The sequence below is a fragment of the Dipodomys merriami genome, unplaced genomic scaffold (genome assembly GCF_024711535.1).
Source record: "Dipodomys merriami isolate MVZ:Mamm:240054 unplaced genomic scaffold, mDipMer1.0.p SCAF_22, whole genome shotgun sequence".
Classification (NCBI taxonomy): Eukaryota; Metazoa; Chordata; class Mammalia; order Rodentia; family Heteromyidae; genus Dipodomys; species Dipodomys merriami.
Genome location: NW_027203604.1, coordinates 10071515 through 10095154, shown reverse-complemented (window position 1 = coordinate 10095154; position 23640 = coordinate 10071515). Strand labels below are relative to the sequence as shown.

Genomic DNA, 23640 nt, shown 5'->3' with positions numbered 1-23640 from the left:
CTCCAGAATGGGACAGCAGGACCCCAACCTCCTCTTCTGTTTTCTGAACTATGAGGTGTGTGGTTTATTCTGTCATATGTGCTGGCCTTGCCAAAGGCCCAAACAATGTGGCCATTTGACTAGAGCTTTCAGCTCTAAAACTGTGAGTCAAAATAATTTATCAGTTTTGCTTCATTTGACTAGAGCTTTCAGCTCTAAAACTGTGAGTCAAAATAATTTATCAGTTTTGCTTCAGGGATTCTATTGTAGTGATGAAACACACATAATACAACCATGCTCTCTGACCACTGTAAGGAATCGAAACTAATCTTAATTTGCTTTCAACCTAACTCTGGAAATTATTAATTTGTATCACCTTTCTTTAAATGTAATATACCTTCTAGGAGCTCTCAATACAGTAGGCTGCAGGTCTGAATGATGGAATTTTAGAATCTAGGGTATCTGGAATGTCAGGAAACCTTCTAGATTAGTTCATTTACCAATGTCAAAACTAAGCAATTTACTTTAAAAACTTATTTCCTATGTGAATGGGTATATACCCTGAAGTACCAGTTTTCTTAGGTCTTGTTTTCTCAGAGGAAAAATTTAAAAATTCCTTTTCAATTAGCATTTTGTATGAATCAAATCACTTTCCTATTCTTTTCCTCAAATAATACAAGACACCAGAGTCCTAAATCCAGGCTGTGCTTTGATCAAATGGGCTCAACTTTTGTGGTAAGTAGAACAGAATGGAGAAAGAAGGAATCAAACAGAATTAATGCCTTGCACTGCTGCTAGATGCTAACTGCCACAGAAGCTTACCAAAACCCAAATGTAGCTCCAGTTCAGAAATGGAGAGGCTGTATTTCAGAGCCCGATACATAAAGAAAACATTTGGCAAATGTATCATTTTCTACAGATGTATAAACACCAAGCTCTCCTTAGGTCTCAGGCTCAGAGCAATCATCAAGACAGCTGTGGCCTCCACGGTATGCTTCCCAGTCTAGGTGGAGTCAGACACCAATCTCTGTCTCTACTTGTGTGGAATCCTCAAGATTCCTCAGAGAACAACAAAGGCTGCTGACTTCCCCTCCAAACTCAGTCTTAGAATGAAGAAGTAAACTACTGATTAGAGGAAGGTTAAAAAAATTTACCTTAGATGTAATACTAAGGATACCATACTGCCTCTGTAAAATGTTTACCTATAACACATTTACTGGAAAATAAAAAATTAAGCCAGTAAACTAAATATGAGAAGTAAAAGAAAGTTAAGAACACAATGAAGGGAAATTCTTCCTAGAGCTCCTAGCACATACTTTTTGTGTGTGTGTGTGTTCAGCCTTTTATTTTATTTTATTTTTTATTTTATTTTTTTGTTTTCCCCTTCCCCTCCACAAATTATACCGACATCAAATACAGTGAAAGCAGGGGTTATACTGTGGAGAAGGGACATACAAAGCAACAAAGAAATAATCTTATAAATGTGTTAGAAACAATCGCATGAAAGAAAAAAAAACATTTGAATACATATCTTAGGGTTCATTTCCCTAACATCACCTTATCTGACCTTTTTTGCTTGACTCAAACATACACTAGATATTGCAAATAAGGGAAACCATGGGACCTATGTTTCTTTGGGCCTGGCTTACTTCATTTCATATAATTTTCTCCAAACCTTTCCATTTCCTAACAAACGGGGCAATGTCAATCTTTCTGATGGAGGCATAGAATTCCATTGTGTATGTATACCACATTTTCTTGATCCATTCATCTACTGAGGGGCATCTGGGTTGGTTCCATATCTTAGCGATAGTAAATAATGCTGCAATAAGCATAGTCGTGCTGGTAGCTTTATGTGGTCTTGTTTGTAAACATTTGGGTAAATGCCCAAAAGTGGGATTGCTGGGTCATAGGGGAGCTCTATGTGGAGTCTTCTGAGGAACCTCCATACTGCTCTCCAAAGTGGTTGAACAAGTTTACACTCCCACCAACAATGCAGTAAGGTTCCCTTCTGTCCACATCCCCTCCAGCATCTGTTGTTATTAGAGTTCTTGATTTTAGCCATTCTAACTGGAGTGAGATGGTATCTCAATGTGGTTTTGATTTGCATTTCTTTTATGGCTAGAGAGGTTGAGCATTTTTTCATGTGTCTACTGGCCATCCTTCTTTCCTCTTCAGAGAAGTTTCTCTTTAAGTCTTTAGCCCACTTATTTATTGGGCAGTTGTTTCTTTGAAGATTTGTTGTTGGGGGATTTAATTTTTTGAGTTCCAGGTATATTTTAGATATGAGACCCTTGTCCATTGTATGGCTAGTGAAGATCTCCCAATCCGTGGGCTTTCTATTGATCTTGCTAGCTATGTCCTTTGCCATGCAGAAGCTCTGCAATTTTATGCAATCCCATTTGTCTAACCTTTCTTTGATTTGTTGTGTTTCTGGGTCTCTATTAAGAAAATTTTGGCCTGTGCCAAGGAGACCTAAGGTTTCTCCTATTCCATCCTGTAATGTTTTCAGAGTGTCTGCTTTGACTCCGAGGTCTTTGATCCATTTGGAGTTGATTCTGGTGCAGGGTGATATATAAGGATCTAGCTTTAGTTTTCTACAAGTAGTTAACCAATTTTGCCAGCACCATTTACTGAAGAGGCTGTCTTTCTTCCATTCTATTTTTTTAGCTTCCTTATCGAAGATTAGATGGCTATAGGTCTGTAGGTTCATTTCTGGGTTTTCAATTCTATTCCATTGGTCCTGAGGTCTGTTCTTGTGCCAGTACCAAGCTGTTCTGATTACTATGGCTTTATAGTAGAGTTTGAAATTTGGTATTGATATTCGTCCAGCAGTGTTCTTTCTGTTGAGGATCGTTTTTGCTATTTGGGGTCTTTTATTGTTCCATGTGAATTTTTGGATTGCATCTTCTATTTCCTTGAAGAATAAGGTTGGAATTTTGATAGGTATCGCATTGAATTTGTAGATAGCCTTGGGAAGTATTGCCATTTTCACGATGTTGATCTTTTCAATCCAGGATAATGGGAGTTTTTGCCACTTTCTAAGTTCTGTTTTGATTTCCTTTTTCAAGATTTTAAAGTTTTCATCATAGAGGTCCTTCACTTCTTTGGTTAATTCCTAGGTATTTTATTTTTTGTGGGCTATTAGGAATGGAGTTGCTTTCCTAATTTTAGCCACACTTTTCTCATTGTTGTCATACAGAAAAGCCATTGATTTTTGAGGGTTAATTTTATACCCTGCTACTTTGCCAAAGTTTTGAATCAGCTTGAATAATTTGGGAGTGGAGTCTATGGGATTCTTTAAATACAAGATCATGTCATCTGCAAAGAGGGAGAGTTTTACTTCTTCTTTCCCTATTTGGATCCCCTTTATCTTTGCATCTTGTCTTATTGCTATAGCTAGACATTCTAATACTAGATTGAAGAGAAGTGGAGAGAGTGGACATCCTTGTCTTGTTCCTGAGTTAAGAGGAAATGGCTTTAGTTTTTCACCATTAAGTATAATGCTGGCTGTAGGTTTGTCATATACAGCCTTTATTGTATTGAGGAATATTCCATGGATTCCTAATTTTTCCAGAACCTTCATCATAAAGGGTGTTGAATCTTGTCAAATGCTTTTTCTGCATCTATTGAGATAACCATGTGGTTCTTATCCTTGCTCCTGTTGATGTTAGCACATACTTTTGCTGGAGAAGTCAAGAGGTGAGATGAAATGACTGGTTCTAGGTCACACAGTATTTGGAATGGAGTCCAGACTTCCTGCTTTCCTTACTGACCCACCTTGTAAATTCTATGCTACTCACTCTGTAGAGGAAGCCACTGAGATATGGAATAGAGCAACTGATTAAATAGTCACTGCTCCACCCTGGGAGCCTCATATGACTTTTCTCCATTCAAGCAACCATATCTGGGTTGCCAAGTCTCATGCTACTGGGGACCACCTTGCTGCCCCAAGGAGAATGCTGTCTGAGAATGAAGCCAACATGGATGAAAACTGCATTGTGGGATGAAGTCTTTCTGAGTACCTGGATCTAATCATGCCTTGATCAAGTGTTACCCTGGACATACCATTTCATGAGCCCAGCTCTCCCTTCTCCCTCCCTCCCCCTCCCTTTTCTTCCTCTTATGAAAAGCTGGACTTGGACTTTTGTCCCTTGTACCCAGAAATGTTTTAGCCAATTCATGCCATAAACTGCATATAATTCTCAAAAATAAAAAATAAAAAAAGAGCTGGGAGCCAGTGGTTCACATCTGTAATCCTAGCTACTCAAGAGGATCCCAGTTCAAAGCCAGCCCAAGCAGGAAACTCTGTGAGACTTTTTTTGTCCGTCATGGAGCCTGAACACTGTCCCTCAGCTCTTCAGCCCAAGGCTAGCACTCTACCACTTGAGCCACTACACCAACTTCCAGTTTTTTGAGTGGTTTATTGGAGATAAGAGTCTCATGGCCTTTCCTGTCCAGGCTGGCTTTGAACCATGATCTTGAGATTTCAGCCTCCTGAGTAGCTAGGATTACAGGCATGAGCCACTGGCACAGCAGTTCATGAGACTCTTATCTCCAATAAACCACCAGAAAACCAGAAGTGCTGTTGTGGCTCAAGTGGTAAAGCGCTAGCCTTGGGTTGAAGAGCTGAGGGACAGTGCTAAGGCCCAGACTAGCATACATACATACATACATTCATAAATAAATAAATAAAATTAAAGACAAAACTAAATAAAAATTAAAGAACACAATACAAAGAATAGATTCAAATAAAGTCAGAAATAGAAAATTAAATAGGGAAAATAAACACTCAAAAGAAAAATCACATTCTCTCCAACCTTAAGAGGTAGAAGATATAGTAAATCCTTAAGAGAGAAGAGGGGAAACTTTGAAGAAACAATTACGCTTTGATTACTCATTGGCTCCAAGACAGAAAAAGTAGAAAATACCCAAATCATGTATTGAAGCTACCGTAACACTGATTTCTATGTTACTGAAAGTCAGCATAACAGAAGATTGTAGGTCCATTTGAATTATATATATTCAAATTAAAACATTAGCTAAATATATCTAGCATGGCAGAGAGCTTGCCTTGCATACATGAGGCCCTGGGTTCGATTCCTCAGCACCACATAAGCAAAATGAAAAAAGCCGGAAGTGGCACTGTGGCTCAAGTGGTAGAGCGCTAGCCTTGAGCTGAAGAGCTGAGGGACAGCGCCCAGGCCCAGAGTTCAGGTCCCACAACTGGACCCAAAAAAAAAAAAAAAAGAGACCCAGATGAATGCAATAAAAGAAAAAGAACTGTCTGATGTATAAGAGGGAAAGATAGAAAATTATTGTTATAAAAAGGTTTTCTAGGTACATCATCAAAACGGAATTTAATTAAAAAGAAAATTCTGGACATAAGATTAGTTAAAAAAATCCTTACAAATTATCAGTAATCAAGTAGAAAGAATAAAACCCCATTCACAATTGCAACAAAATTCTATAGGACACCCAGAAATTTCCTTTAAAGACCCCAAAAAGGTATAAAGGCTTTAAAGGGAAAAAATTGTGTTAAAAAACACAGAGAAGATCAAAATGGCTAGGCACCAGTAGTCATGGCTGAAATCTGAGGATTAGAGTTCAAAAAACACCTGGGCAGGAAAGTATGAAACTCTTACCTCTAATTAACTACCAAAAAACTGGTAGGGAAGCAGCTTGTGGTACAGCACTAGCCTTGAGAGAAAAAGCTTAAGGACAGTGCCTAGGTCCTGAGATTAAGCCCCAATACTGGCACAAAAGAAAAGAAGATTGAAATAGAGAGCTCATGTTCTTGCATGACAAATGCTTCCACATTAATCAGAGAATTTAGTGCCATTCCAATTAAAATTCTAGCAATTATTTTGGAGGAAGCTAATGAAAGCAAATACAACAGCAAAAACAGAGTTAGTACTGAGCAAACAAACCAATCAAATAGTTCAAAAATAAACCCATGTACAAATGAGAAACTGGTATATGGGAGATAGCCCTATCAAGCTGTAGATGAAAGGATGTAGAATTGGAATGTTAGTCAGAAACTGGCTTTACTTATCTTCTCTTGATCCCTGTTTCTTTCTCTAATCATCACCTAATTTCTCTTCCCTATTCTCTTTACAGAAAGTGCTTAAAAATGCTTTCCTAAAGCTGTGTCCAGTTCCTCTCTTAATCTCTTCTCTTAACTGAGCCTACTTCAATCAGGTGTTCTATTCTGCCCCTTCTTCTGTCCTGGAAGTACTCATCAAGTCACAGTAAGCACCATACTTTGAAATCAAAGGAATGGCATGTAGTCACCTTGCTAAGTCTACTGCAGCAACATGCCACACACTGACTGACCTATGAAATTGTGTTTTCCACTTGGCTTCTGGGACTCTGGAGTCCTCGGTCAGCCTTTCACTGGCTACTTCTCGATCACCTTCTAACCTATCCACATGGAAATGCTTTAAATACTATCTTTGTAAATCAAACATTTTTTTCTAGTTCAGGACTTTCTTTCAAATGTAAACTTGTATATCCAAGTGCTATTCTCCACTGATGTCTGACAGCATATGAAGCACAACACATCGGGCACTGAATCCCCACCAAATATTTCTTCAACCGTTCTGGCTATTCACCTAGTAGCTACTCCATCTGGTTGCTCAGATCAAAACCTTAAAGTTAACCTTAAGTCTTCTCTTTCTCATTCATCCTCTGTAGGAATTTCTGGCAGATCCAGCCTGCTGTATTTCCAAAATATATCTAGAAGTCAAACAATGCTCATTGATACTACTGGGTCAAAGTCATACAACCTTCTGTTTGTTTCCATCTCCTAACTAATCTCTTTGCTTCTGCGCTTGTCACCAAACAATGCATAATTTCACTCTACATAGGAGAAATATGGTAAGACTTATGTCTAGCTGTTCCAGGGCATGTTTTCTTCCCTCAAAACCATGCATACCTTCTTACCTGAGCCAAGGCTTCTGTCATGGCCTGAAAGGCCCATTACCTGGCCCGCACCCTTCCCTAGGTCCTCCCACTTGTTTGGTCTGGCTGCCTTCCTGTTTCCTTTGCTTTTCTCTCCTATATTTGTTCCAGTGTGTGTTTAGTATGAGGTCCCTGCAGGGTTCTCCAAGTATAGCTACTGAGTAGGCAGCTGGAGATCTGGAGACACAGATCTGTCAGTTACCCACATGCAGGGGACACAAAACAATGTGAAGCTTCAGTCACAGGAGGCAAATCTCCAAGAAGCTAATGAGATGAAGAGGACAACTGAGGACAAAATCCTAAAGAGAGCAGGGCGTTGCAGAAAGCCTTCAAAGCAGATGAAGATGAAACAATTCAAAGCTGTTGAAGGAAACCCAGGAACACAGTGTAGCAGAATCCAAAGAAGGAAAAAAAATGGTCATGTGTGGAAAACTACTGAGCCATAAATGTGCTATAAGTCTTAGAGTTGGTGTACTGGTGTTCCCCATAGGAAAGTAGTTTTTAGAGGAAGTGAGAGATGAGGACATGGAAAAACTACATATGTATTTTGAGAAGAATAGTTAAAAACAGAAGCCAAGAAACAGGGTAGTTGCTAGAGGGGAATGTGACATTATGAGCAGGTAGAATTTAAAGACAAGGGGTAGGGAGGATATGAATGCTACTGAAATGACTCAGGATAACAAAGTGAGGGGACAACCAGAGGTTCTCAAAAGTAAGAATAAGAACCTGTGATGGTTGGAAGAAAATGCTTTTGGCTACAACAGAGGGAAGACTAGTTTGGGTTGTCTGTAGCTATGTGGGTTTGTTAGAAAAACCAAGGGAATTCCTAAGGGACAGCATGAGGTGAGGCTGTCTATGAAAGGGATGGAATGATGACAGAAGGCTAAGGAGTTCAGAAGAAAAGGTGGAGAACAGATTCTGAAGGGCATCTAAGGTTAGTACTGATGAATGTACAGTGCCTCCAATGAGTTGGTAAATTAATATTTCATAAACCAGTGCAACTGGAACTGATGCAAGTATATTCTCCTACTATAAATGATGCAAGTACTTCTGTTACTATTGTACAGACACACCCAGAACTGTCATTATCTCTGTCTCTATTTTACCTAGAACAGCTGTGATCTATTCACTTATCAAATGCCCTTTCCAATCAGTAACATGTCTAGTTTCCTTATCTTGCAACAGAGACAGGGCTTTTAAGACTGTAGACCCATTTCTTCTTAGGAGGCAAAAAGGAAACAACTTAGGCGATGTAAGATCATTCTTAAGAAGCCAGAAACTGAACATGTCACCAATCTCAATTTATTTTTCTCTCAACCTTAAGAGGAATTTTACAAATTAAAATTAAAGTTTTTTTGTTTTTTTGTTTTTTTGTTTTTTTTTTTTGGTCCGGTCGTGGGGCCTCAACTCTGGGCCTGGGCGCTGTCCCTCAGCTCTTCAGCTCAAGGCTAGCGCTCTACCACTTGAGCCACAGCGTCACTTCTGGCTTTTTTTTTTGCTTATGTGGTGCTGAGGAATTGAACCCAGGGCCTCAGGCATGCAAGGCAAGCGCTCTACCACTGAGCCACCTTCCCAGCCCCTAAAGTTTTTTTTAAAGAAAACATTGATAAGATTCACTTCAATTTCCTTTTCATGTCATAAATCTACTAAATAGTAACATGGACAGCAGAAACCTAGTACCACCCAATTATATCCTGTAATTAATTTTTTTTCTGTGGCAATATGGAGATGCTCCAGTGTGTATCTTTCTTATTTCTTGTGGTAAGATGTTGTATTGTTTTTCCCATATTACTATAGAATTTTAGTAGTATGTTGCATTTTTGTAAAAGCAAAGGCATGATTCTTGACAAGGACAAATGGTTGCTCTAGTTTTATACAAATAAATCAAGTTGGTGAACGGAGTTGTTTTCCTAGTTGCAAAGTTGTTATGCTGATTACAGCCTATACAACTTTTCATTAAGTATGGTAGAGATAATCTTTATGTTAGCCCAAAATATAAAACTTACCCTTGTAAAGCTTTATGAATTTGTTGGCACTTTTTCTTTAACACTGCAAAAATATCTAAATGGAAAAAAAATCATTGATATTAGCTGATGCAGTCGATAGTACTAAATAAAAAATAATTTTAAAGCTTGGGTGCCGGTGACTCAGGCCTATAATCCTAGCTACTCAGTAGGCTGAGACCTAAGGATCTCAGTTCAAAGCCAACCCAGACAAAACAGTTTGAGAGTCTGATCACCAAATTAACCAGCAAAAAGCTGCAAGCAGAGTTGTGGCTCACCATCAGCCGTAAGCAAAAATGCTTAGGAATAGCACCAGACCCTAAATTCAACTTCCAGGCTGATAACACACACACACACACACACACACACAGACACACACACACGTGCGAGCGCACAATTCAAACACACACACACACACACACACACACACAGACACGTGTGAGCGCGCAATTCAAGCTCATCAATCTAAAAGGCTGCAAATCCTTCCATATACTGACAGTGGTGCTCTTGTGTGGGGCTGAACTTAGTCTTTGACACTTACTGACTAGACTCTTCTCATCCCATTCCACCAAACCTGAAAATGAGTTCCAAAACAATGAATCTTATTCTTACCAAGATTCTACAAAGTCCAGCAAAGAAGAAAATGGAGCAAATCATTTCTTTTCTTTTTTCTTTCTTTCCTTTCTTCCTTCCTTCCTTCCTTCCTTTCTTCCTTCCTTCCTTCCTTCCTTCCTTCATTTTCTTCTCTCCTATTTCCTCCCTCCTTTTCTCTCTGTGTGTATAAGTGTGTGTGCCAGTCCTTTGGCTTGAACTCAGAGCCTGGGCATTGGCCTTGATCTTCTTTCACTCAAGTCTACTGCTCTACCACTTGAGCCACAGCTCCACATTTTGTTTTGCGCGCGTGCGTGCGTGCGTGCGTGCGTGTGTGTGTGTGTGTGTGTGTGTGTGTGTGTGTGTGATTAATTGATGATAAGAGTCTCGCAGGCTTTCCTGCTTGAGCTGGCTTGTAACCATGATTCTCAGCCTCCTGAGTAGCAAGGATTACAGGTATAAACCACCTGCACCTGATTTAAACAATTTGGTGAAAAATCTGCAGTGTCAAAGTAATATTTTAAAAAGTATAGGAGGAAAATCAAAAAGTGGTAATATCTGACCAGGAGATGAGGCTGCAAAGCTACCTCACAAGGGAGCATCTAAATGTGCACACAGACACATTCACAAGTCTTCTGATTTCTGAATTAGTATCAAGGCTGTGTATCTGAAGTGCCAGGTAAGGCCCACTATTCTCTCCATTTTAAGATCCTACTGTAGCCAATAGCCACATTTTGAATTCTCCTTTGACACTGTATTTTGCCCACTGAGTTGGTGGTTGACAAAAGAGTGTTGTCAAGACTGAATGAATTGAGGATAAAAGACTGAAGTAGGAAACTGACAACAGTTCTAACATACTGGCACTGGTTCATTTCTCAAAAAACTGTAAAACGAACAATGATAGTTATTTACAGTAGTGAAAGCATCTAAGCTTGTCACTGACCCAGGGGACCTCCTCCTTCTGGCATCCCTGCATACCAGAAAGCCAGCCAGGCTTTGGTTCCAGCTCCAAGCACAAGGACTAAAGCTCTGGCCTCAAGGGCCGTGTCTTCACTGCCATTCTTCCTGTAAATGTCAGCTATGAGTGAGTATCCCTTCTCTGGAACGCTGGGACGAGAAATATTTCAGATTTTTAAGAGTTTTTCAGATTCATTAGTATTCATTAAGCAGGTGCCTTACCATCTGAAGCATGCCTCCACCCCAATTCTGTAGTGTTTATGTAGACCTCCCTGGATGAATTTCTAAACTCTAACATCTGAAATTACCTATGCTCAGAAAATTTTGGATTTTAGACTACTTTGGATTTCTGGATTTGAAATGCTCATCCTGTATTCTAATTCTGTAGAGGTTTTTTCTGGTAAATAATTTCCTCTTACGAAGTTCCCCCAGAAGCAAGCCAGTGACACAGTTATAGTTAACATAGCCCAAGCACTGACGGCTGTACCTGGATTCTCTTCCATGATGTTGAGAGCCTCAATGGCAGCAGCAGCTAACAAGGGAGGTAATGAAGCTGAAAAGCAGTATCCTTGGCCAGAGAGTCGCTGAGAAGAAACAAGTCAAACCATAACATAAACATTCTCTCTGTTTTTGGGCGATAAGGAGAGTAAACATTCAAAAGACACTGAATTCCCATATAACCCACAGAACAATATGTAAATAAGGTGAGGGAGTAAGATCTAGTCAAGAATAAGTACTATACATGTAGCAAAGATAAAGTTAAAAAGGGAGGTAATTTCTCAAGTTAAATATTTTAAGTTGTTTTCTAAATATCAGTATTTAAGTAAAATTTGTATAACTGTAGTTCAAGAAAACTGAGGAAAAAGTCAGTGAGATCCCATCCCAATTAATAAGCTGGTATGGTTGTATGTGGCTGTGATCCAGTTACTGTGAAGGATAGGTAGGAGCATCATGATCTGAGGCTGACCTGGGTGGGTAAAAAATAGTCTGGGGCACAGCTCAAGAGATAGAACTCCTGTCTAGCAAGTAGAAAGCCCTATGTTCAATTCTCAGAACCACTGAACAAAACAAAAACAAAAGGATATAATTTGAAGTTTTACTTTAAAGTGATCAATGTAGCAATCAATTTCAGAGTTTACCTGATGGTCAATTACAAAAGTTCTGCCACAACAGAAACCTCCAATAGAAGCAAGAGCATTCTCCATGTTGGCACTGATAAGGTCAATATCTTCCATCTGCCAGAAAAGTGAGAAAGACCAATGGATTATTCCTCAACTTACAGGAAATGAAAAATAAGACAGTACAAAGCCTAGATACAAAATACTTCATTTGCAGGGTGGTGGTGGCTCACGCCTGTAATCTTAAATTACTCAGGAGGCTGAGCTCTGAAGATTGCAGTTTGAAGCCAGCCCCAGCAGAGAAGGCTCTTACCTCCAATTATCCACTCAAAAACTGGAGGTGAGGCTGTGGTTCAAAGTGGCAGAGCTCTAGCCTTGAGCAAAAGAACTCAGGGACATCACTCAAGCTCTGAGTTCAAGCCCCATAAATGACAAAACAACAACAATAAAAATCAACTTCATTTATCACATCTTTACGCATCTAGATTCAAAAAACTACATAAATGGAGATATTAGTCAAACAAAATCTATGGCTGGAAGGACTGCAATCATGGACATGACTCACCCTAATATTTTCTTACCATTCCATCATGCAGCAACATTTTCCTCACAGTGAATAAATTAAAAGGAGATGAATCAGGTAACTTGATGGTATGGGGTTGGAAAAAACAGGAGGACAATGGAATCGGTGACACTGATCAAAATACATTGTATTTACAAACTGATTTGTTGAACTGAAAGCCCTTTGTACAACTACTTCAGATAATTAAAAAAAGGAGATAAAATTCAAGACTGTGAGATATTAAAAACAGGTTAAGAGCTTTAAGATAAGATTACTTTCTTAAAAAAGCAGTGGACTGGCTGGATTTTGCTATAGAAAGTACTCCAAATAAAACTACATCAAGCAAAATAATTTTTAAACACTTTATGCATCTATTACTTTCAGTATGTACTTCTAAAAGATAAAACATCAGAAAATCAGTAAAAATCAACTGTTTCTGACATATGATTGAATATTCTATGTTCAAAGGCTGTTTTACAAAACTTTCATTTTTACCTGCATCCATTTAAATCAGGATCTAATGACAAACGCAATTTTATGCCCACAACAATGTTAACAAAATAGAAGTATACATATTCTACAGGAAGGTAATTTCCCCAGTGGAAGACTTACATTGATCCCATAATGCTCAGTAACTCCTCGGCCATGCTCCCCAAGGACTCCAAACGAAAGGCTTTCTTCCACGAAGATTCTTGCTTTGTATTTGTATTTTAACTTAACCTAGGTTGTTAAGTAAAACCCAATTTTAAAACAGGGGTAATTAGTAGCATATAGAATATATTTCAAAGAAAAAATTATAGTTCACCTTTAGTATTTGTGAATTCTATATTTGTGAATTTGCCTATTTGCTAAAATTTATTTGTAAACACCACCCACCACCCACCCATCACTCATGTCAGAAGGCATGTGCATGGGTGTCGTGGTGAAGAACTGAGTACTCCTAGTTGTTTACTGACCAAGTGTACTTTTTATGGTCACTTTGGCCACATTTCCTACAGTTTTATTGGTGATTCTGTGTTTAAAATGGCATTGATGAAATGATGAGGTGTTTCCAAGTGACAGTATGTCTTATGAGAAAATATGTATTAGAGAAGCATTATCCTAGCAAGAAGACAGTTAATGTGTTAACAGTATACATTAAAGAAGGTATCTTTTTTTTCCTTTTTTCCTTTTTTTTTTTTTGCTTGTCCTGAAGCCTGAACTTAGGGGTTAGACACTGTTTCTGAGTTTATTTGTTTCCTTTTCTCAAGGCTAGTGCACTACCTCTTAAGCCACAGCTCTACTTGTGGCTTTTTGATGGTTAATTTGGAATCTCATGGACTTTCCTGCCTGAGTTGGCTTTGATTCTCAGATCTCAGCCTGCTAAGTAGCTACAGGAATGAGTCACTAATGCCCTGCTAAAGAAGGCATCTTTAAACAGAAAAATGTACAGTACATTTTATGTATTAATCAAAATGTTATGGCCAGGGGGTCACAGAAATCTAATCCTGCATTGCCCTAGCAACAGTTTAGTATTCTAGTGTTTGTGGCAACTTACAGAATAACTGTGAAGAACGAGAAATGACTATTTTAGAGCTCTAAAGTGATCCAATTTAACTCCATTAAAGAGACAGCACAATATTAAAATTTAAAAAAAGAATACTTAGATATTTATGTGTATAGACATCAAACATAAAACACTGGTGTGACTATGTACACAAACTCTTGGGAAATGTAAGTATTCCTCCAGATTTAAATTCAGAAAATCTTTATCTTATTACATTGTTATTGTTACGGTTTATGGGGCTTAAACTCAGGGCCCAGGAGCTGACCCTAAGCATTTCTGCTTCAGTCTAGTGTTCTACCACTTTGAGCCACAACGCCACTTCTTGTTTTCTGATGGTTAATTTGAGATCAAGAGTCTCATGGACTTTGCTGCCTGGAGTGATTTTGAATTGTGATCCTCAGCTTCCTGAGTAGCCAGGATTGCAGATGTGAGTCACAGATGCTCAACTTAGCTTTTCTCTGTTTTCAGTCCCTTCCTATCAAAATTTTAAGATACGTGTCTATCTGAAGGTTTTTCTAATAATTTCATGGTTTAAAAAATAGTGAACATGGGAATTCTTGGGTCCTTTTTTCCATTAAAACTACAGAAATAATGCACAGAATGTATAAGAAGGTTTGATATAAGCTTTTGTTATTTTTTTCAATCATCAAAATTTTACTGGCTATTTTTACTAATTAATGCCAAATGAGGGGATAGGTGTATTTCAATCGGCTTTTGGTCGGATTTTTATTAACAATTATTGATTACATTGACCTAACATTGATTCTTTCCATGTCTTAACAGGAATGAGATATTACTTATCTCTTTTTAAAAATCAAATTTAGAAGATATTTAACAATTTAATACAACTTGCACAGAAACAGACAAAACAGGAATCCCAGGGTCAAACCTAATTTGACTTGTATAATCATTACATATTCAATGTTCACATACACTTGATCTGTTCTCATACTCTGCATTTTGTTTCATCATACACTTGTCCATTAGAATGTCTTGTGACTGTAGTCCTATAATGAACAGCTTTAGTAACTTCTTGTCTACTACCTTTCCACACTGTCCCATTAATCTTTGACTCAAAAATTGGCAAAACAAAAACTTTCCTCATATTCTGGGTGAACTCAGCTTTCCTGAACAATGAAAAAACTTTAAAAATAGCACATGAATCCTGTAATTTGAATCCTTATTCAATTAACAGATGCCTAGATTTCAATCTAAATTAACAAATATAAGGATTATTTAGCAGAAGAAATCAATTAATGTAATTTACCACATTAATAGAATGAAGAAAAGAACCTAAGTAGATACAGAAAAAACATTCGACAAAAAACAAAACACCCTAACAACCTCTTATTAGAAACACTTAAAAATTAGGAACAGGGAAGAATTCCCTGAACCTCTGATACAGAATAGTTATGAAAAACTTACAGCTAACATCATAATTCAATGATAAAGATTAAAAACTTGCCCTTTCATATCAGAAATTAGGTGACCCACTTTCAGTATTTCTCAACTCTTAACAAAAGTTCCAGCCAGACAATCAAGCAAGGTGTGGGGAGTGGATGGGGGAGAAGGCAATCAAATTGAAAGAAGTAAAACTATCTCTATTCACAAATGATATATTTTATGTATAGAACAAGATCCCTAACACATGAACAGTACACCATTGATGTATGTGATGAAACATTATACTATACCATTAATATGCACAATTTTATGTTTTTATGTTTTAACAATAAACTAATAAGCTAACAGTAAACAATCTAAAATGGAAGTGAAAAAAACAATTCCATATATAGCAACAAAAATACTTAGTGATACATTTAAGACTGGTATGCTATAAACTAAAAAAAGTGGAGAAATTAAAGAACCAAAAGAAATTTAAACATTTCTAAATAAAGGAAACATGTCAAATTGAAGACTGAATTGAAGATGGCAATATGTCCCAAAGATACCTACATATTCATACAATACTTATTAAAATCCTAATCACATTTTCACAGGAATGGGAAAACTTTTTTCTAACACTCAAATGGAATTCCAAGGGATGAATGAACAGCTAAAACAATTTTTAAAAAAGAAAACTAAGTCAGAACACTCATGCATCCTGATTTCAGAGGCTACCTAAAAGATACAGTAATTGATATATTGTACTCTTTTAAAGATAAACATATAGATAAATCATAATTGAAAGTCTAAATAAACGCATGCATCTACGGTCAACTGATTTTTTTTCACAAAGAGTAATTCTATTCAATAGAGAAGCAACTACTATCCTCAACAAAAGACACAAAGAATACCATGCACAAAGGAATAAAGTTGACCAACCTGTCATCGAACTCAAAATAAAGTTGTATAACACACAAAAAACTAACTCAAAACGAATCACAGACCTAGCTGTAAAAGTGAAAACTAGTAGAAGGAAACTTTGGTAGCCTTTGAGTAGACAAAGATGTTTAAATGTGATACAAAGGCAAAAGCTATAACAAAACAATAAACAGAACTTCTTCAAAATTGGGAACAATACTAAAGTACTTCAAGAGTACATACTGAAGTGCAACAAAAAAGTCCATATAATGGGAGAAATACCTACAAGTCATGTTATAACTGATAAGGAATTCATAATTTAATAATACAAAGACAACCCATTAAAAAATGGGCAAAATACTTAACAGGTATTTCTCCCCAAACATACAAATGGGCAACAAGTATGTGAAACAGAGCTTAGTACCATTAGCCATTTGGGAAATACAAACAAAATTATCTCATGACAATTAATTACATCCTTTGGTACTTACATCATTAGGTATGATAGATAGATAGATAGATAGATAGATAGATAGATAGATAGATAGATAGATAGATAGATAGATAGATAGATAGATAGATAGATAGAGATAGATAAATTATATGGGGGGGTTCATTTCATAGTTACATCTCCATACATGTGAATTCTGTATTCCATTGATATATTTTAAAGCCAGCTTTTTGACTTTTAATGTTAATCTACTTGCCTGGTATGTATGTTTGAAACCTAGTGTGAAAAACGGTATAGACATTACATATCAAATGTAATCATAAACAAATGTATATCTGCCAAATAGTCTAACCATTAAAATAATGACTGAACATGGTTGCTTACCAATTCTGGAAGAGGACAGATAGTTCCAGTATTCATATATAATCCTTCTACTACGATGAAACGTCGAGTTACACGAGCCTTGCGAGGATTCTTAAAAAAAATTAAAAATTAAAAAACATCCTTAATTTCAGTCTGAAAATACATAATTGGTCACATTTGTCTAGAACTTTCGCCTCACAAGACTTACTTTTAAAAATGCTCAAGTGGTAGAGCACTTGCTTGGCCCTGGGTTCAATCCCCAGTGCCAAAAAATTGAAAAAAATGAAAAAAAATTTTAGAAGGTCTGAATGAATTTAAGGCTTAGTGTTTGAGATCCTGTTGTTTTGAGATGAAAAATAGCATGTTTTTCAGTTTATAACATCAACTGCAATCACTCACACATTTACTACTTACAACCCTCTGACCATACTAAGGTAAAAGCAAAACCTTCCTGCTCCAGAATGATAAGAACGAAGTGTGATGGAACCTTCTGGAAGATAGGAATCTTATATCATGATGAAATGATGATATGGCTAGGAATTGCACATTTCAATGTCTGTAAATTTCGCCTAAAAGAACCATAATGGAGATGGTCTAAAGAGCAGATAGAAGCTTAGAGTATATAACAATGGCAAAATATTGACAGAAGGACCTGGAGGGCTTAATGATGTTACAATTCCTTTGTATGCAATACTAATTTTCTATAACCACAAGTTACAAAACAGGCAAATGCGAGCTAGGTACCTTCACCTCCAAAACACACTAAAACATTTTCCTTCCCTACTCTTCACTGACAACACTAAGTCAAGTAAAATTTAACTGTGATCCTGTTTTGATCAAGTTCTAGGGTGAAAATAACTGTTCAAACAATATTTATCTCACACCTCATCCACAGCAGGTCACTAATAACTTACAGATAAGAATCTGAATATGGTTCAGGTATGTCAGACTGAAAAAATACTGACCACAGATAGTTAGAATTCATTACTACCGGGCTGGGAAGGTGGCTCAGTGGTAGAGTGTTTGCCTTGCATGAATGAGGCCCTGGGTTCGATTCCTCAGCACCACATAAGCAAAAAGAAAAAAACCGGAAGTGGCACTGTGGCTCAAGTGGTAGAGTGCTAGCCTTGAGCTGAAGAGCTGAGGGACAGCACCTAGGCCCAGAGTTTAGGCCCCACAACTGGACCAAAAAAAAAAAAAAAGAATTCATTACTACCTTTCTATTCAAAGTTTTTTGCTTCAAGCTGGGTGCTGGTGGCTCATGTCTATAATCCTAGCTACTCAGGAGGCTGAGATCTGAGGATCACAGTTCAAAGCTCACAGTTCAGAGACTTTTATCTCCAATAAACTACTCAGAAAAATCCAGAAGTGGTGGTGTGGCTCAAGTGGTAGAGTGTTAGCCTTGAACACAAAGAGACTCAGGGACAGCACCCAGGCCTGGAGTTCAAGTCCCAGGATGGGCAAAAAAAAAAAAAAGTCTCTTGCTTCTGCCCTAAAGGATAGTTAGAAACTCAAGTATAAGTGCAATACTTTAAGGAATATTTTAGTACTTATAGCTGTACCATACTGTGTTTGTTGAGTTCTATAAAAGTATACATTACTGAGGCTACTCAAACTTTAAGAATCAAAACATTTGGGAAACTGACAAGAGTTTACTCCAAATGTAGACTAAACAGGTACTTTAATTTGCTTTCAAAGGAAAGGCAGGTGGGCAAGTAAGGAGCATTAAAGGTTATCAGATTTACTATTTATATGAAAATGAACTTGAAAAAATATTTCTAAAAGTAAAATGTAAAATTATTTATAAAGACGACTCATGGCAAGAAAATGTGGCATTAATTGATTAGTAAAAAAGTAAAATTGGTCGGGGAATGGCTGCATATCCCAGCTACTCAGAAGGTACACACAGGAAGACTGATGTTTGAGGTCAGCCCCGGCGAAAGTCATCAAGACATGCTCTCAAAAACATGGGATGGTGGTGCAGAACTGTGATCTCAGTTAACTTAGGAGGTAGAAATAGGAGGTTTGCAGTTGGAGATAAACCCAGGCAAAGTTAATGTGAGACCTTATCTGAAAAAGAAACTAAAAGCACAAAGACTTGGGGCATGGCTCAAGTGACAATAGCATTTGCCTATCAAGTACAAAGTCCTTACTTTAATACCTAGTACTACCAAAAAACAAGCAATAAAGTAAAATTAAATTTCAAGACAATTTTATTCTTATTGTTAGCCACAAATCCACGGAATAAAAATATCTTATAATAAACCCAAGCAGATGACAGGCACTTGTGGTTCACATCTACTAAGGAGGCTGAGATCTGAGGATTGCAGTTTGAAGCTAGCCCAGACAGGAAAGTCCATGAGACTCTTATCTTGAATTAACCACCAAATATCAGAAGTGACTCTGTGGCTCAAGGTGGAAGAACACTAGCCTTGAGCGACAAAGCTTAGGGATAGTGTCCAGGCCCTGAGTTCAAGCCCCATGACCGAAACAAACAAACAAACAAAATACCCCAGTAAGACTTCGAACATGATATCTTCCAAACCTGTATAATACTAAGCCCACAAAACTCTCTATAGAAGACTAGAACCTTGGTCATGATTTCTAAAGCAGCGTTCTTCAATCTGGTGGCAGCCAGTAGTACCAGTATTGCATTCTAGTTCTGTACTATAAAAGCTATCTTTCTATAGAAAAAAAATTAACCAATGGACCAACTTCAATTTTAGATTTTTTCCTGTAGATTTTTCTAAATTGCATAAACATAAAACCCTGACCTACAACAGACTGAGCACAGAATGGATAGTCATAATGAAAATATGCATATTCATGAAGAATATGACAGAATCTGAAATGAATAATGTAAATACTTTCAGAAATAGACATTAACACAAAGTTAAAGAATATGATGAACATTTTTACTAGTTATTCTATTTATGAATGAGTTGCATCAACAAATTCCTTTTGAAAGGGGTCTTTGAGACAAAGGATGTGGTGAAGAGGCCCCCTGGACAGTCCGCATATCATGGTGCCCTGCTACAGAGCTACAGACCAGGCAGTTCTCCATCTAAGTTGTAGGAGGAAAGAAATCATAATCCTCATAGTGATGCTTTGAAGATACTTCCTCTGCCATTTTCATGTAAGCACACTGAGAACCCACTTTCAAACCACCATCACCAGGGGCCATATAGATTCCAGGGAATGAACTGAGAAGAGGACTAGAAGTACATAAAAGCACAACACAAGGCTCTCAGGCTCTGCAGGCAGCGGCTGCCTGGAGCTCCACAAGAATCATAGGGAAATGGTCTCACTTTATTCATTAATTCAGAAATTAAGATCTGCTATTCTTCCCTCCATGTAAGTGACACATGATTTATTCTGACATGAATAGGCCTATTTTGAATTCACTAGAAAACATCTCTATGATTTTTTTGGTGCTACTATATAGTTGATAGTGTGCATCTCCCCGACTCATCAAGTGCTTACTGTTGTGTCCCTCAATCCTCTTAAGACAGTTGCCTAGATTCCCGTTCCCTAAACCTGCTCTATCTAATCAAGGCAATGACAGGCACTTATAGTCAGACTTGACTCTCTCCAATCCAAAATGCACTTAATAAGCAGCAACACCCTTACTTAATATCTAAATGTGATCCGCAGGCAAGTTCTCAATGACAAATTACCACTTCATATATAATTTAGCTGGTTAGAAAGTACAAAGGAACTGTATAATTTTCTTCAAAAGGTTCATACCTTTTGATCTTCGATCTCTTGTTCTTTTAGTAGTCGCTCCAGGTCAGCCACATCATTGTGTTTAAAGAACTTAATGTCACTTCGTGATGCCTGTAATCCTTTCTGGATAGCAAAACAGGAAGCTTTATCCCTGTGAGGGAGAAAGGCACCAAATTCTAGTTAAAGGGTCTTGTCAACATTCTCACAAAACAAATGCTGACCAATTGCTAATATTAACTGGAACAAGGCAAATAAAACATGCTTAAATACTTCCATGTCCCTGTTTGCTCTTCACTCTGAGAATCCTTCCCCATAAGCTACCTTATTTAATGTCTTCCAAAAATACACTTCTTGCCAAATTCTAATCTCCCTGCAACCTGGATATACCATATAGATGGCATATCAATTTACTCACATGCTTGCTCTTCCTTAGACGTATACTAAATACTAAACATCTCATTGCCAGTGCAACTTCTGACTGATGCATTATTCTGCCATGACTCTGCTGCAGTATCAGCAGCCTAGTGGGACAGAAAGCTGGTAGACAATAACTACCCTACTATGCAAACTACCACAGAACCCCCACTAGAACCTGGATTTTTGGCCTTTGAGGGGCACCTCACATCTTTTCTATGGGGTTGTTATAAAGAGCCAAGCAGTGTACCAGGGCTTATATCTCTGCCAGCTGGTTACACAGAGACCTTCACTCCCACTCCATTGTGGTATTACTGGAGATCATGTAGGGAGTAAAAACTTCCCCCCCTCCTAGAAGTAATGAGATGCTCTCCTCATCTCCACTTGGGCTGAGAATGGTCATGATCACTCTTAGCAACAAAGTAATCTCCTCCTTGGGTGTCAATGTAAGTTAAGTAGGTCCCTGGGATTGAACATCCAGGTGGAATGGGCAAGGAGTCTTATCCATCCCATTCCTTATTTAGAACAGTGTCATATGAAGCTAGATGAAACAGATAGTTTAAATGAGGTTGGGCTGGCCTCTAATAGTAGAACATAAAAAGGCCCAGATTGAATATCACACTGAGAATCAAAAAATGTTACACAGAATACAGAAAACAAAAAATATAAATAATGAGCAGTCAGGAATCCCAAGATGATCTAATAAACATCTGAATAGGTAGGATTAAAAAAAGGTTCAATGAATAATCTCAACATGTCTGAAATGAGTGAAATAAAATAGAAAGCCTGAACATAAATATGTAATAGAAGCTTCAAAAGAGAATCCTATGCAGATACTGGTACTGAAAACAAAACCCAAAAAGAGGATCAGCAAAAAAGGAAAGAATCAGTGCTCTAAAAGAGGAGATAGAAATATTTCACTGTGCATACCAGAGAACACAGGCTAGAAAGAATTGAGGAGAGCTTCAAAATCCCATGAGCTTATAAAAAGCAATCTAAGAACCATTACTAGGTGCCAGTAGTTCATGCCTGTAATCCTAGCTACTTAGGAGGCTACAGTCCAAGGATTGTGCTTCAAAGCCAGCCAGGGCAGTAAAGTCCACGAGACTGTTATCTCCAATTAACCACCAAAAAGCTGGAAGCAGAGCTATGCTGACGTGGCAGAGTGCTAGCCTTGAGCACAAAAACTCAGGGACAACACCCAGGACCCAAATTTAAGTTCTAGGACAGGCACACAAAAAATACAAAAAAACCCACAAAACCAATCTAAGAGTTGTAGCACTGGACTCCGTCCCCCCAAAGAAAAAGGGTGGGGATACAAAAGTGCCCAAAGAAACAACAGCCAACTACCACCACTTACCCCCAAATTTGCAAAGTCATTTAAACCTACTGATTTAAAAAGTTGGATTTACCCAAACAGGTAAAACAAAATCAATAGAGGCCAAGAGATGTCACAGTCAGACTCCTGAAAACTAATGACTAAGAATAAAAAAAAAGAGAGAGAGAGAGAAATAGACTTGGAACGAATATATAGAATACTTATTTCTTGCAAGTGATTATGAATCTGTACTGATTTCAATACAAGACAGATGGAGTAAATAATCACTTTGCTGAAGGCTACCACATGCAAACCTTATGGCTGCTCACTGAAAGGAAAGAATTGCAAGATAGGCATCATGTTGTGTCCCAACAAACTTAACAAAGTAATTTTACTAAACACCATTTTAGCCCTTAGCATTTTGGTAATCAAGTGAATTTCAAGCAGTCTATTATATATGTAGAAGAGAATATGTAACACATTGAGAAGGTCCTCTCATGAAGATCCTCTGGCAAAGGTCTCCCACAGATTAACAAGTTGGATAGCTTTTCATGCACCAAACTACTTTCACAAGACCAAGGAATCCAGATAAGACACCACAGTGCCTGCCTTTAGTATAATAAAATGAAAGTAAAGAAAGCAGGAAGTACCCTTTCCCCAACTCTAAAGCAGAGAAGCAGAGATGCCTCCTACAGTGCACATGCATCTGAGGGGGGGGGAGGGAGAGGGAGAGAAAGATCTGAGAGAGAGAACGAGGCCCAACATGGTGAAACTGGGGCAGAACTTCACGACCCTCCCCAACTATTTAATAACTGCAGGCTGAGCCACTGGAACTGGCAGCAAAGAAATTGCTTCTACCACCTTTTCTCCAACCTGTGGTAGTACAGTGGGGAGAGAACTCCACCTGCTGGGAAGCAAGGTATAAAAACTAGCATAGCTGTTTATTTGTTAGTCTTTTTTTTATTTAAAATTTTTAAAAAAACTTATTGTCCAGGTGATGTATAGAGGGCTGACAGTTACATAAGGTAGTAAGTACAAATAAAAAGAGAAATTCACCATGTTAAAAAAATAATAACAATTAAACAAAATAAAAACTAGCAGAGGACTGCATTTGAGCTCAGTGCCAGGCTGCCACTAAGACTTAGCACAGGGTAGAAAAGAAGGCTGTATATACAGATCAGAGGAAGCCTATAGATCTGCCTGTGCACCAAGTGGAAACCTGTGTGCCAGAGGGACAGCGTCAAGATCTGGCCTGCTTGTCAGCCTTGAGTGGGCCCAGGATATAAGCTTCACCCCAGACTGTGACCTTAGTTAGCATCAGCCTTGGTAGCCAAAGGACTATTTC

General features: G+C 37.9%; 1 protein-coding gene across 2 annotated transcripts in view; it reads right to left on the bottom strand.

Annotated features, from left to right (window-relative positions):
• Nucleotides 1–23640, bottom strand: part of Sptlc1 (serine palmitoyltransferase long chain base subunit 1) — a 54214-nt gene that overhangs the window by 6657 nt on the left and 23917 nt on the right. For both annotated transcript variants that reach the window (XM_070033323.1, XM_070033322.1), the window contains exons 7-12: nucleotides 20585–20714; nucleotides 16859–16948; nucleotides 12786–12893; nucleotides 11633–11728; nucleotides 10981–11077; nucleotides 8949–9003 (exon numbers count right to left, since the gene is read on the bottom strand). In XM_070033323.1, the coding sequence (XP_069889424.1) occupies nucleotides 8949–9003; nucleotides 10981–11077; nucleotides 11633–11728; nucleotides 12786–12893; nucleotides 16859–16948; nucleotides 20585–20714 (576 nt within the window). The remainder of the gene's footprint in view (nucleotides 1–8948; nucleotides 9004–10980; nucleotides 11078–11632; nucleotides 11729–12785; nucleotides 12894–16858; nucleotides 16949–20584; nucleotides 20715–23640) is intronic.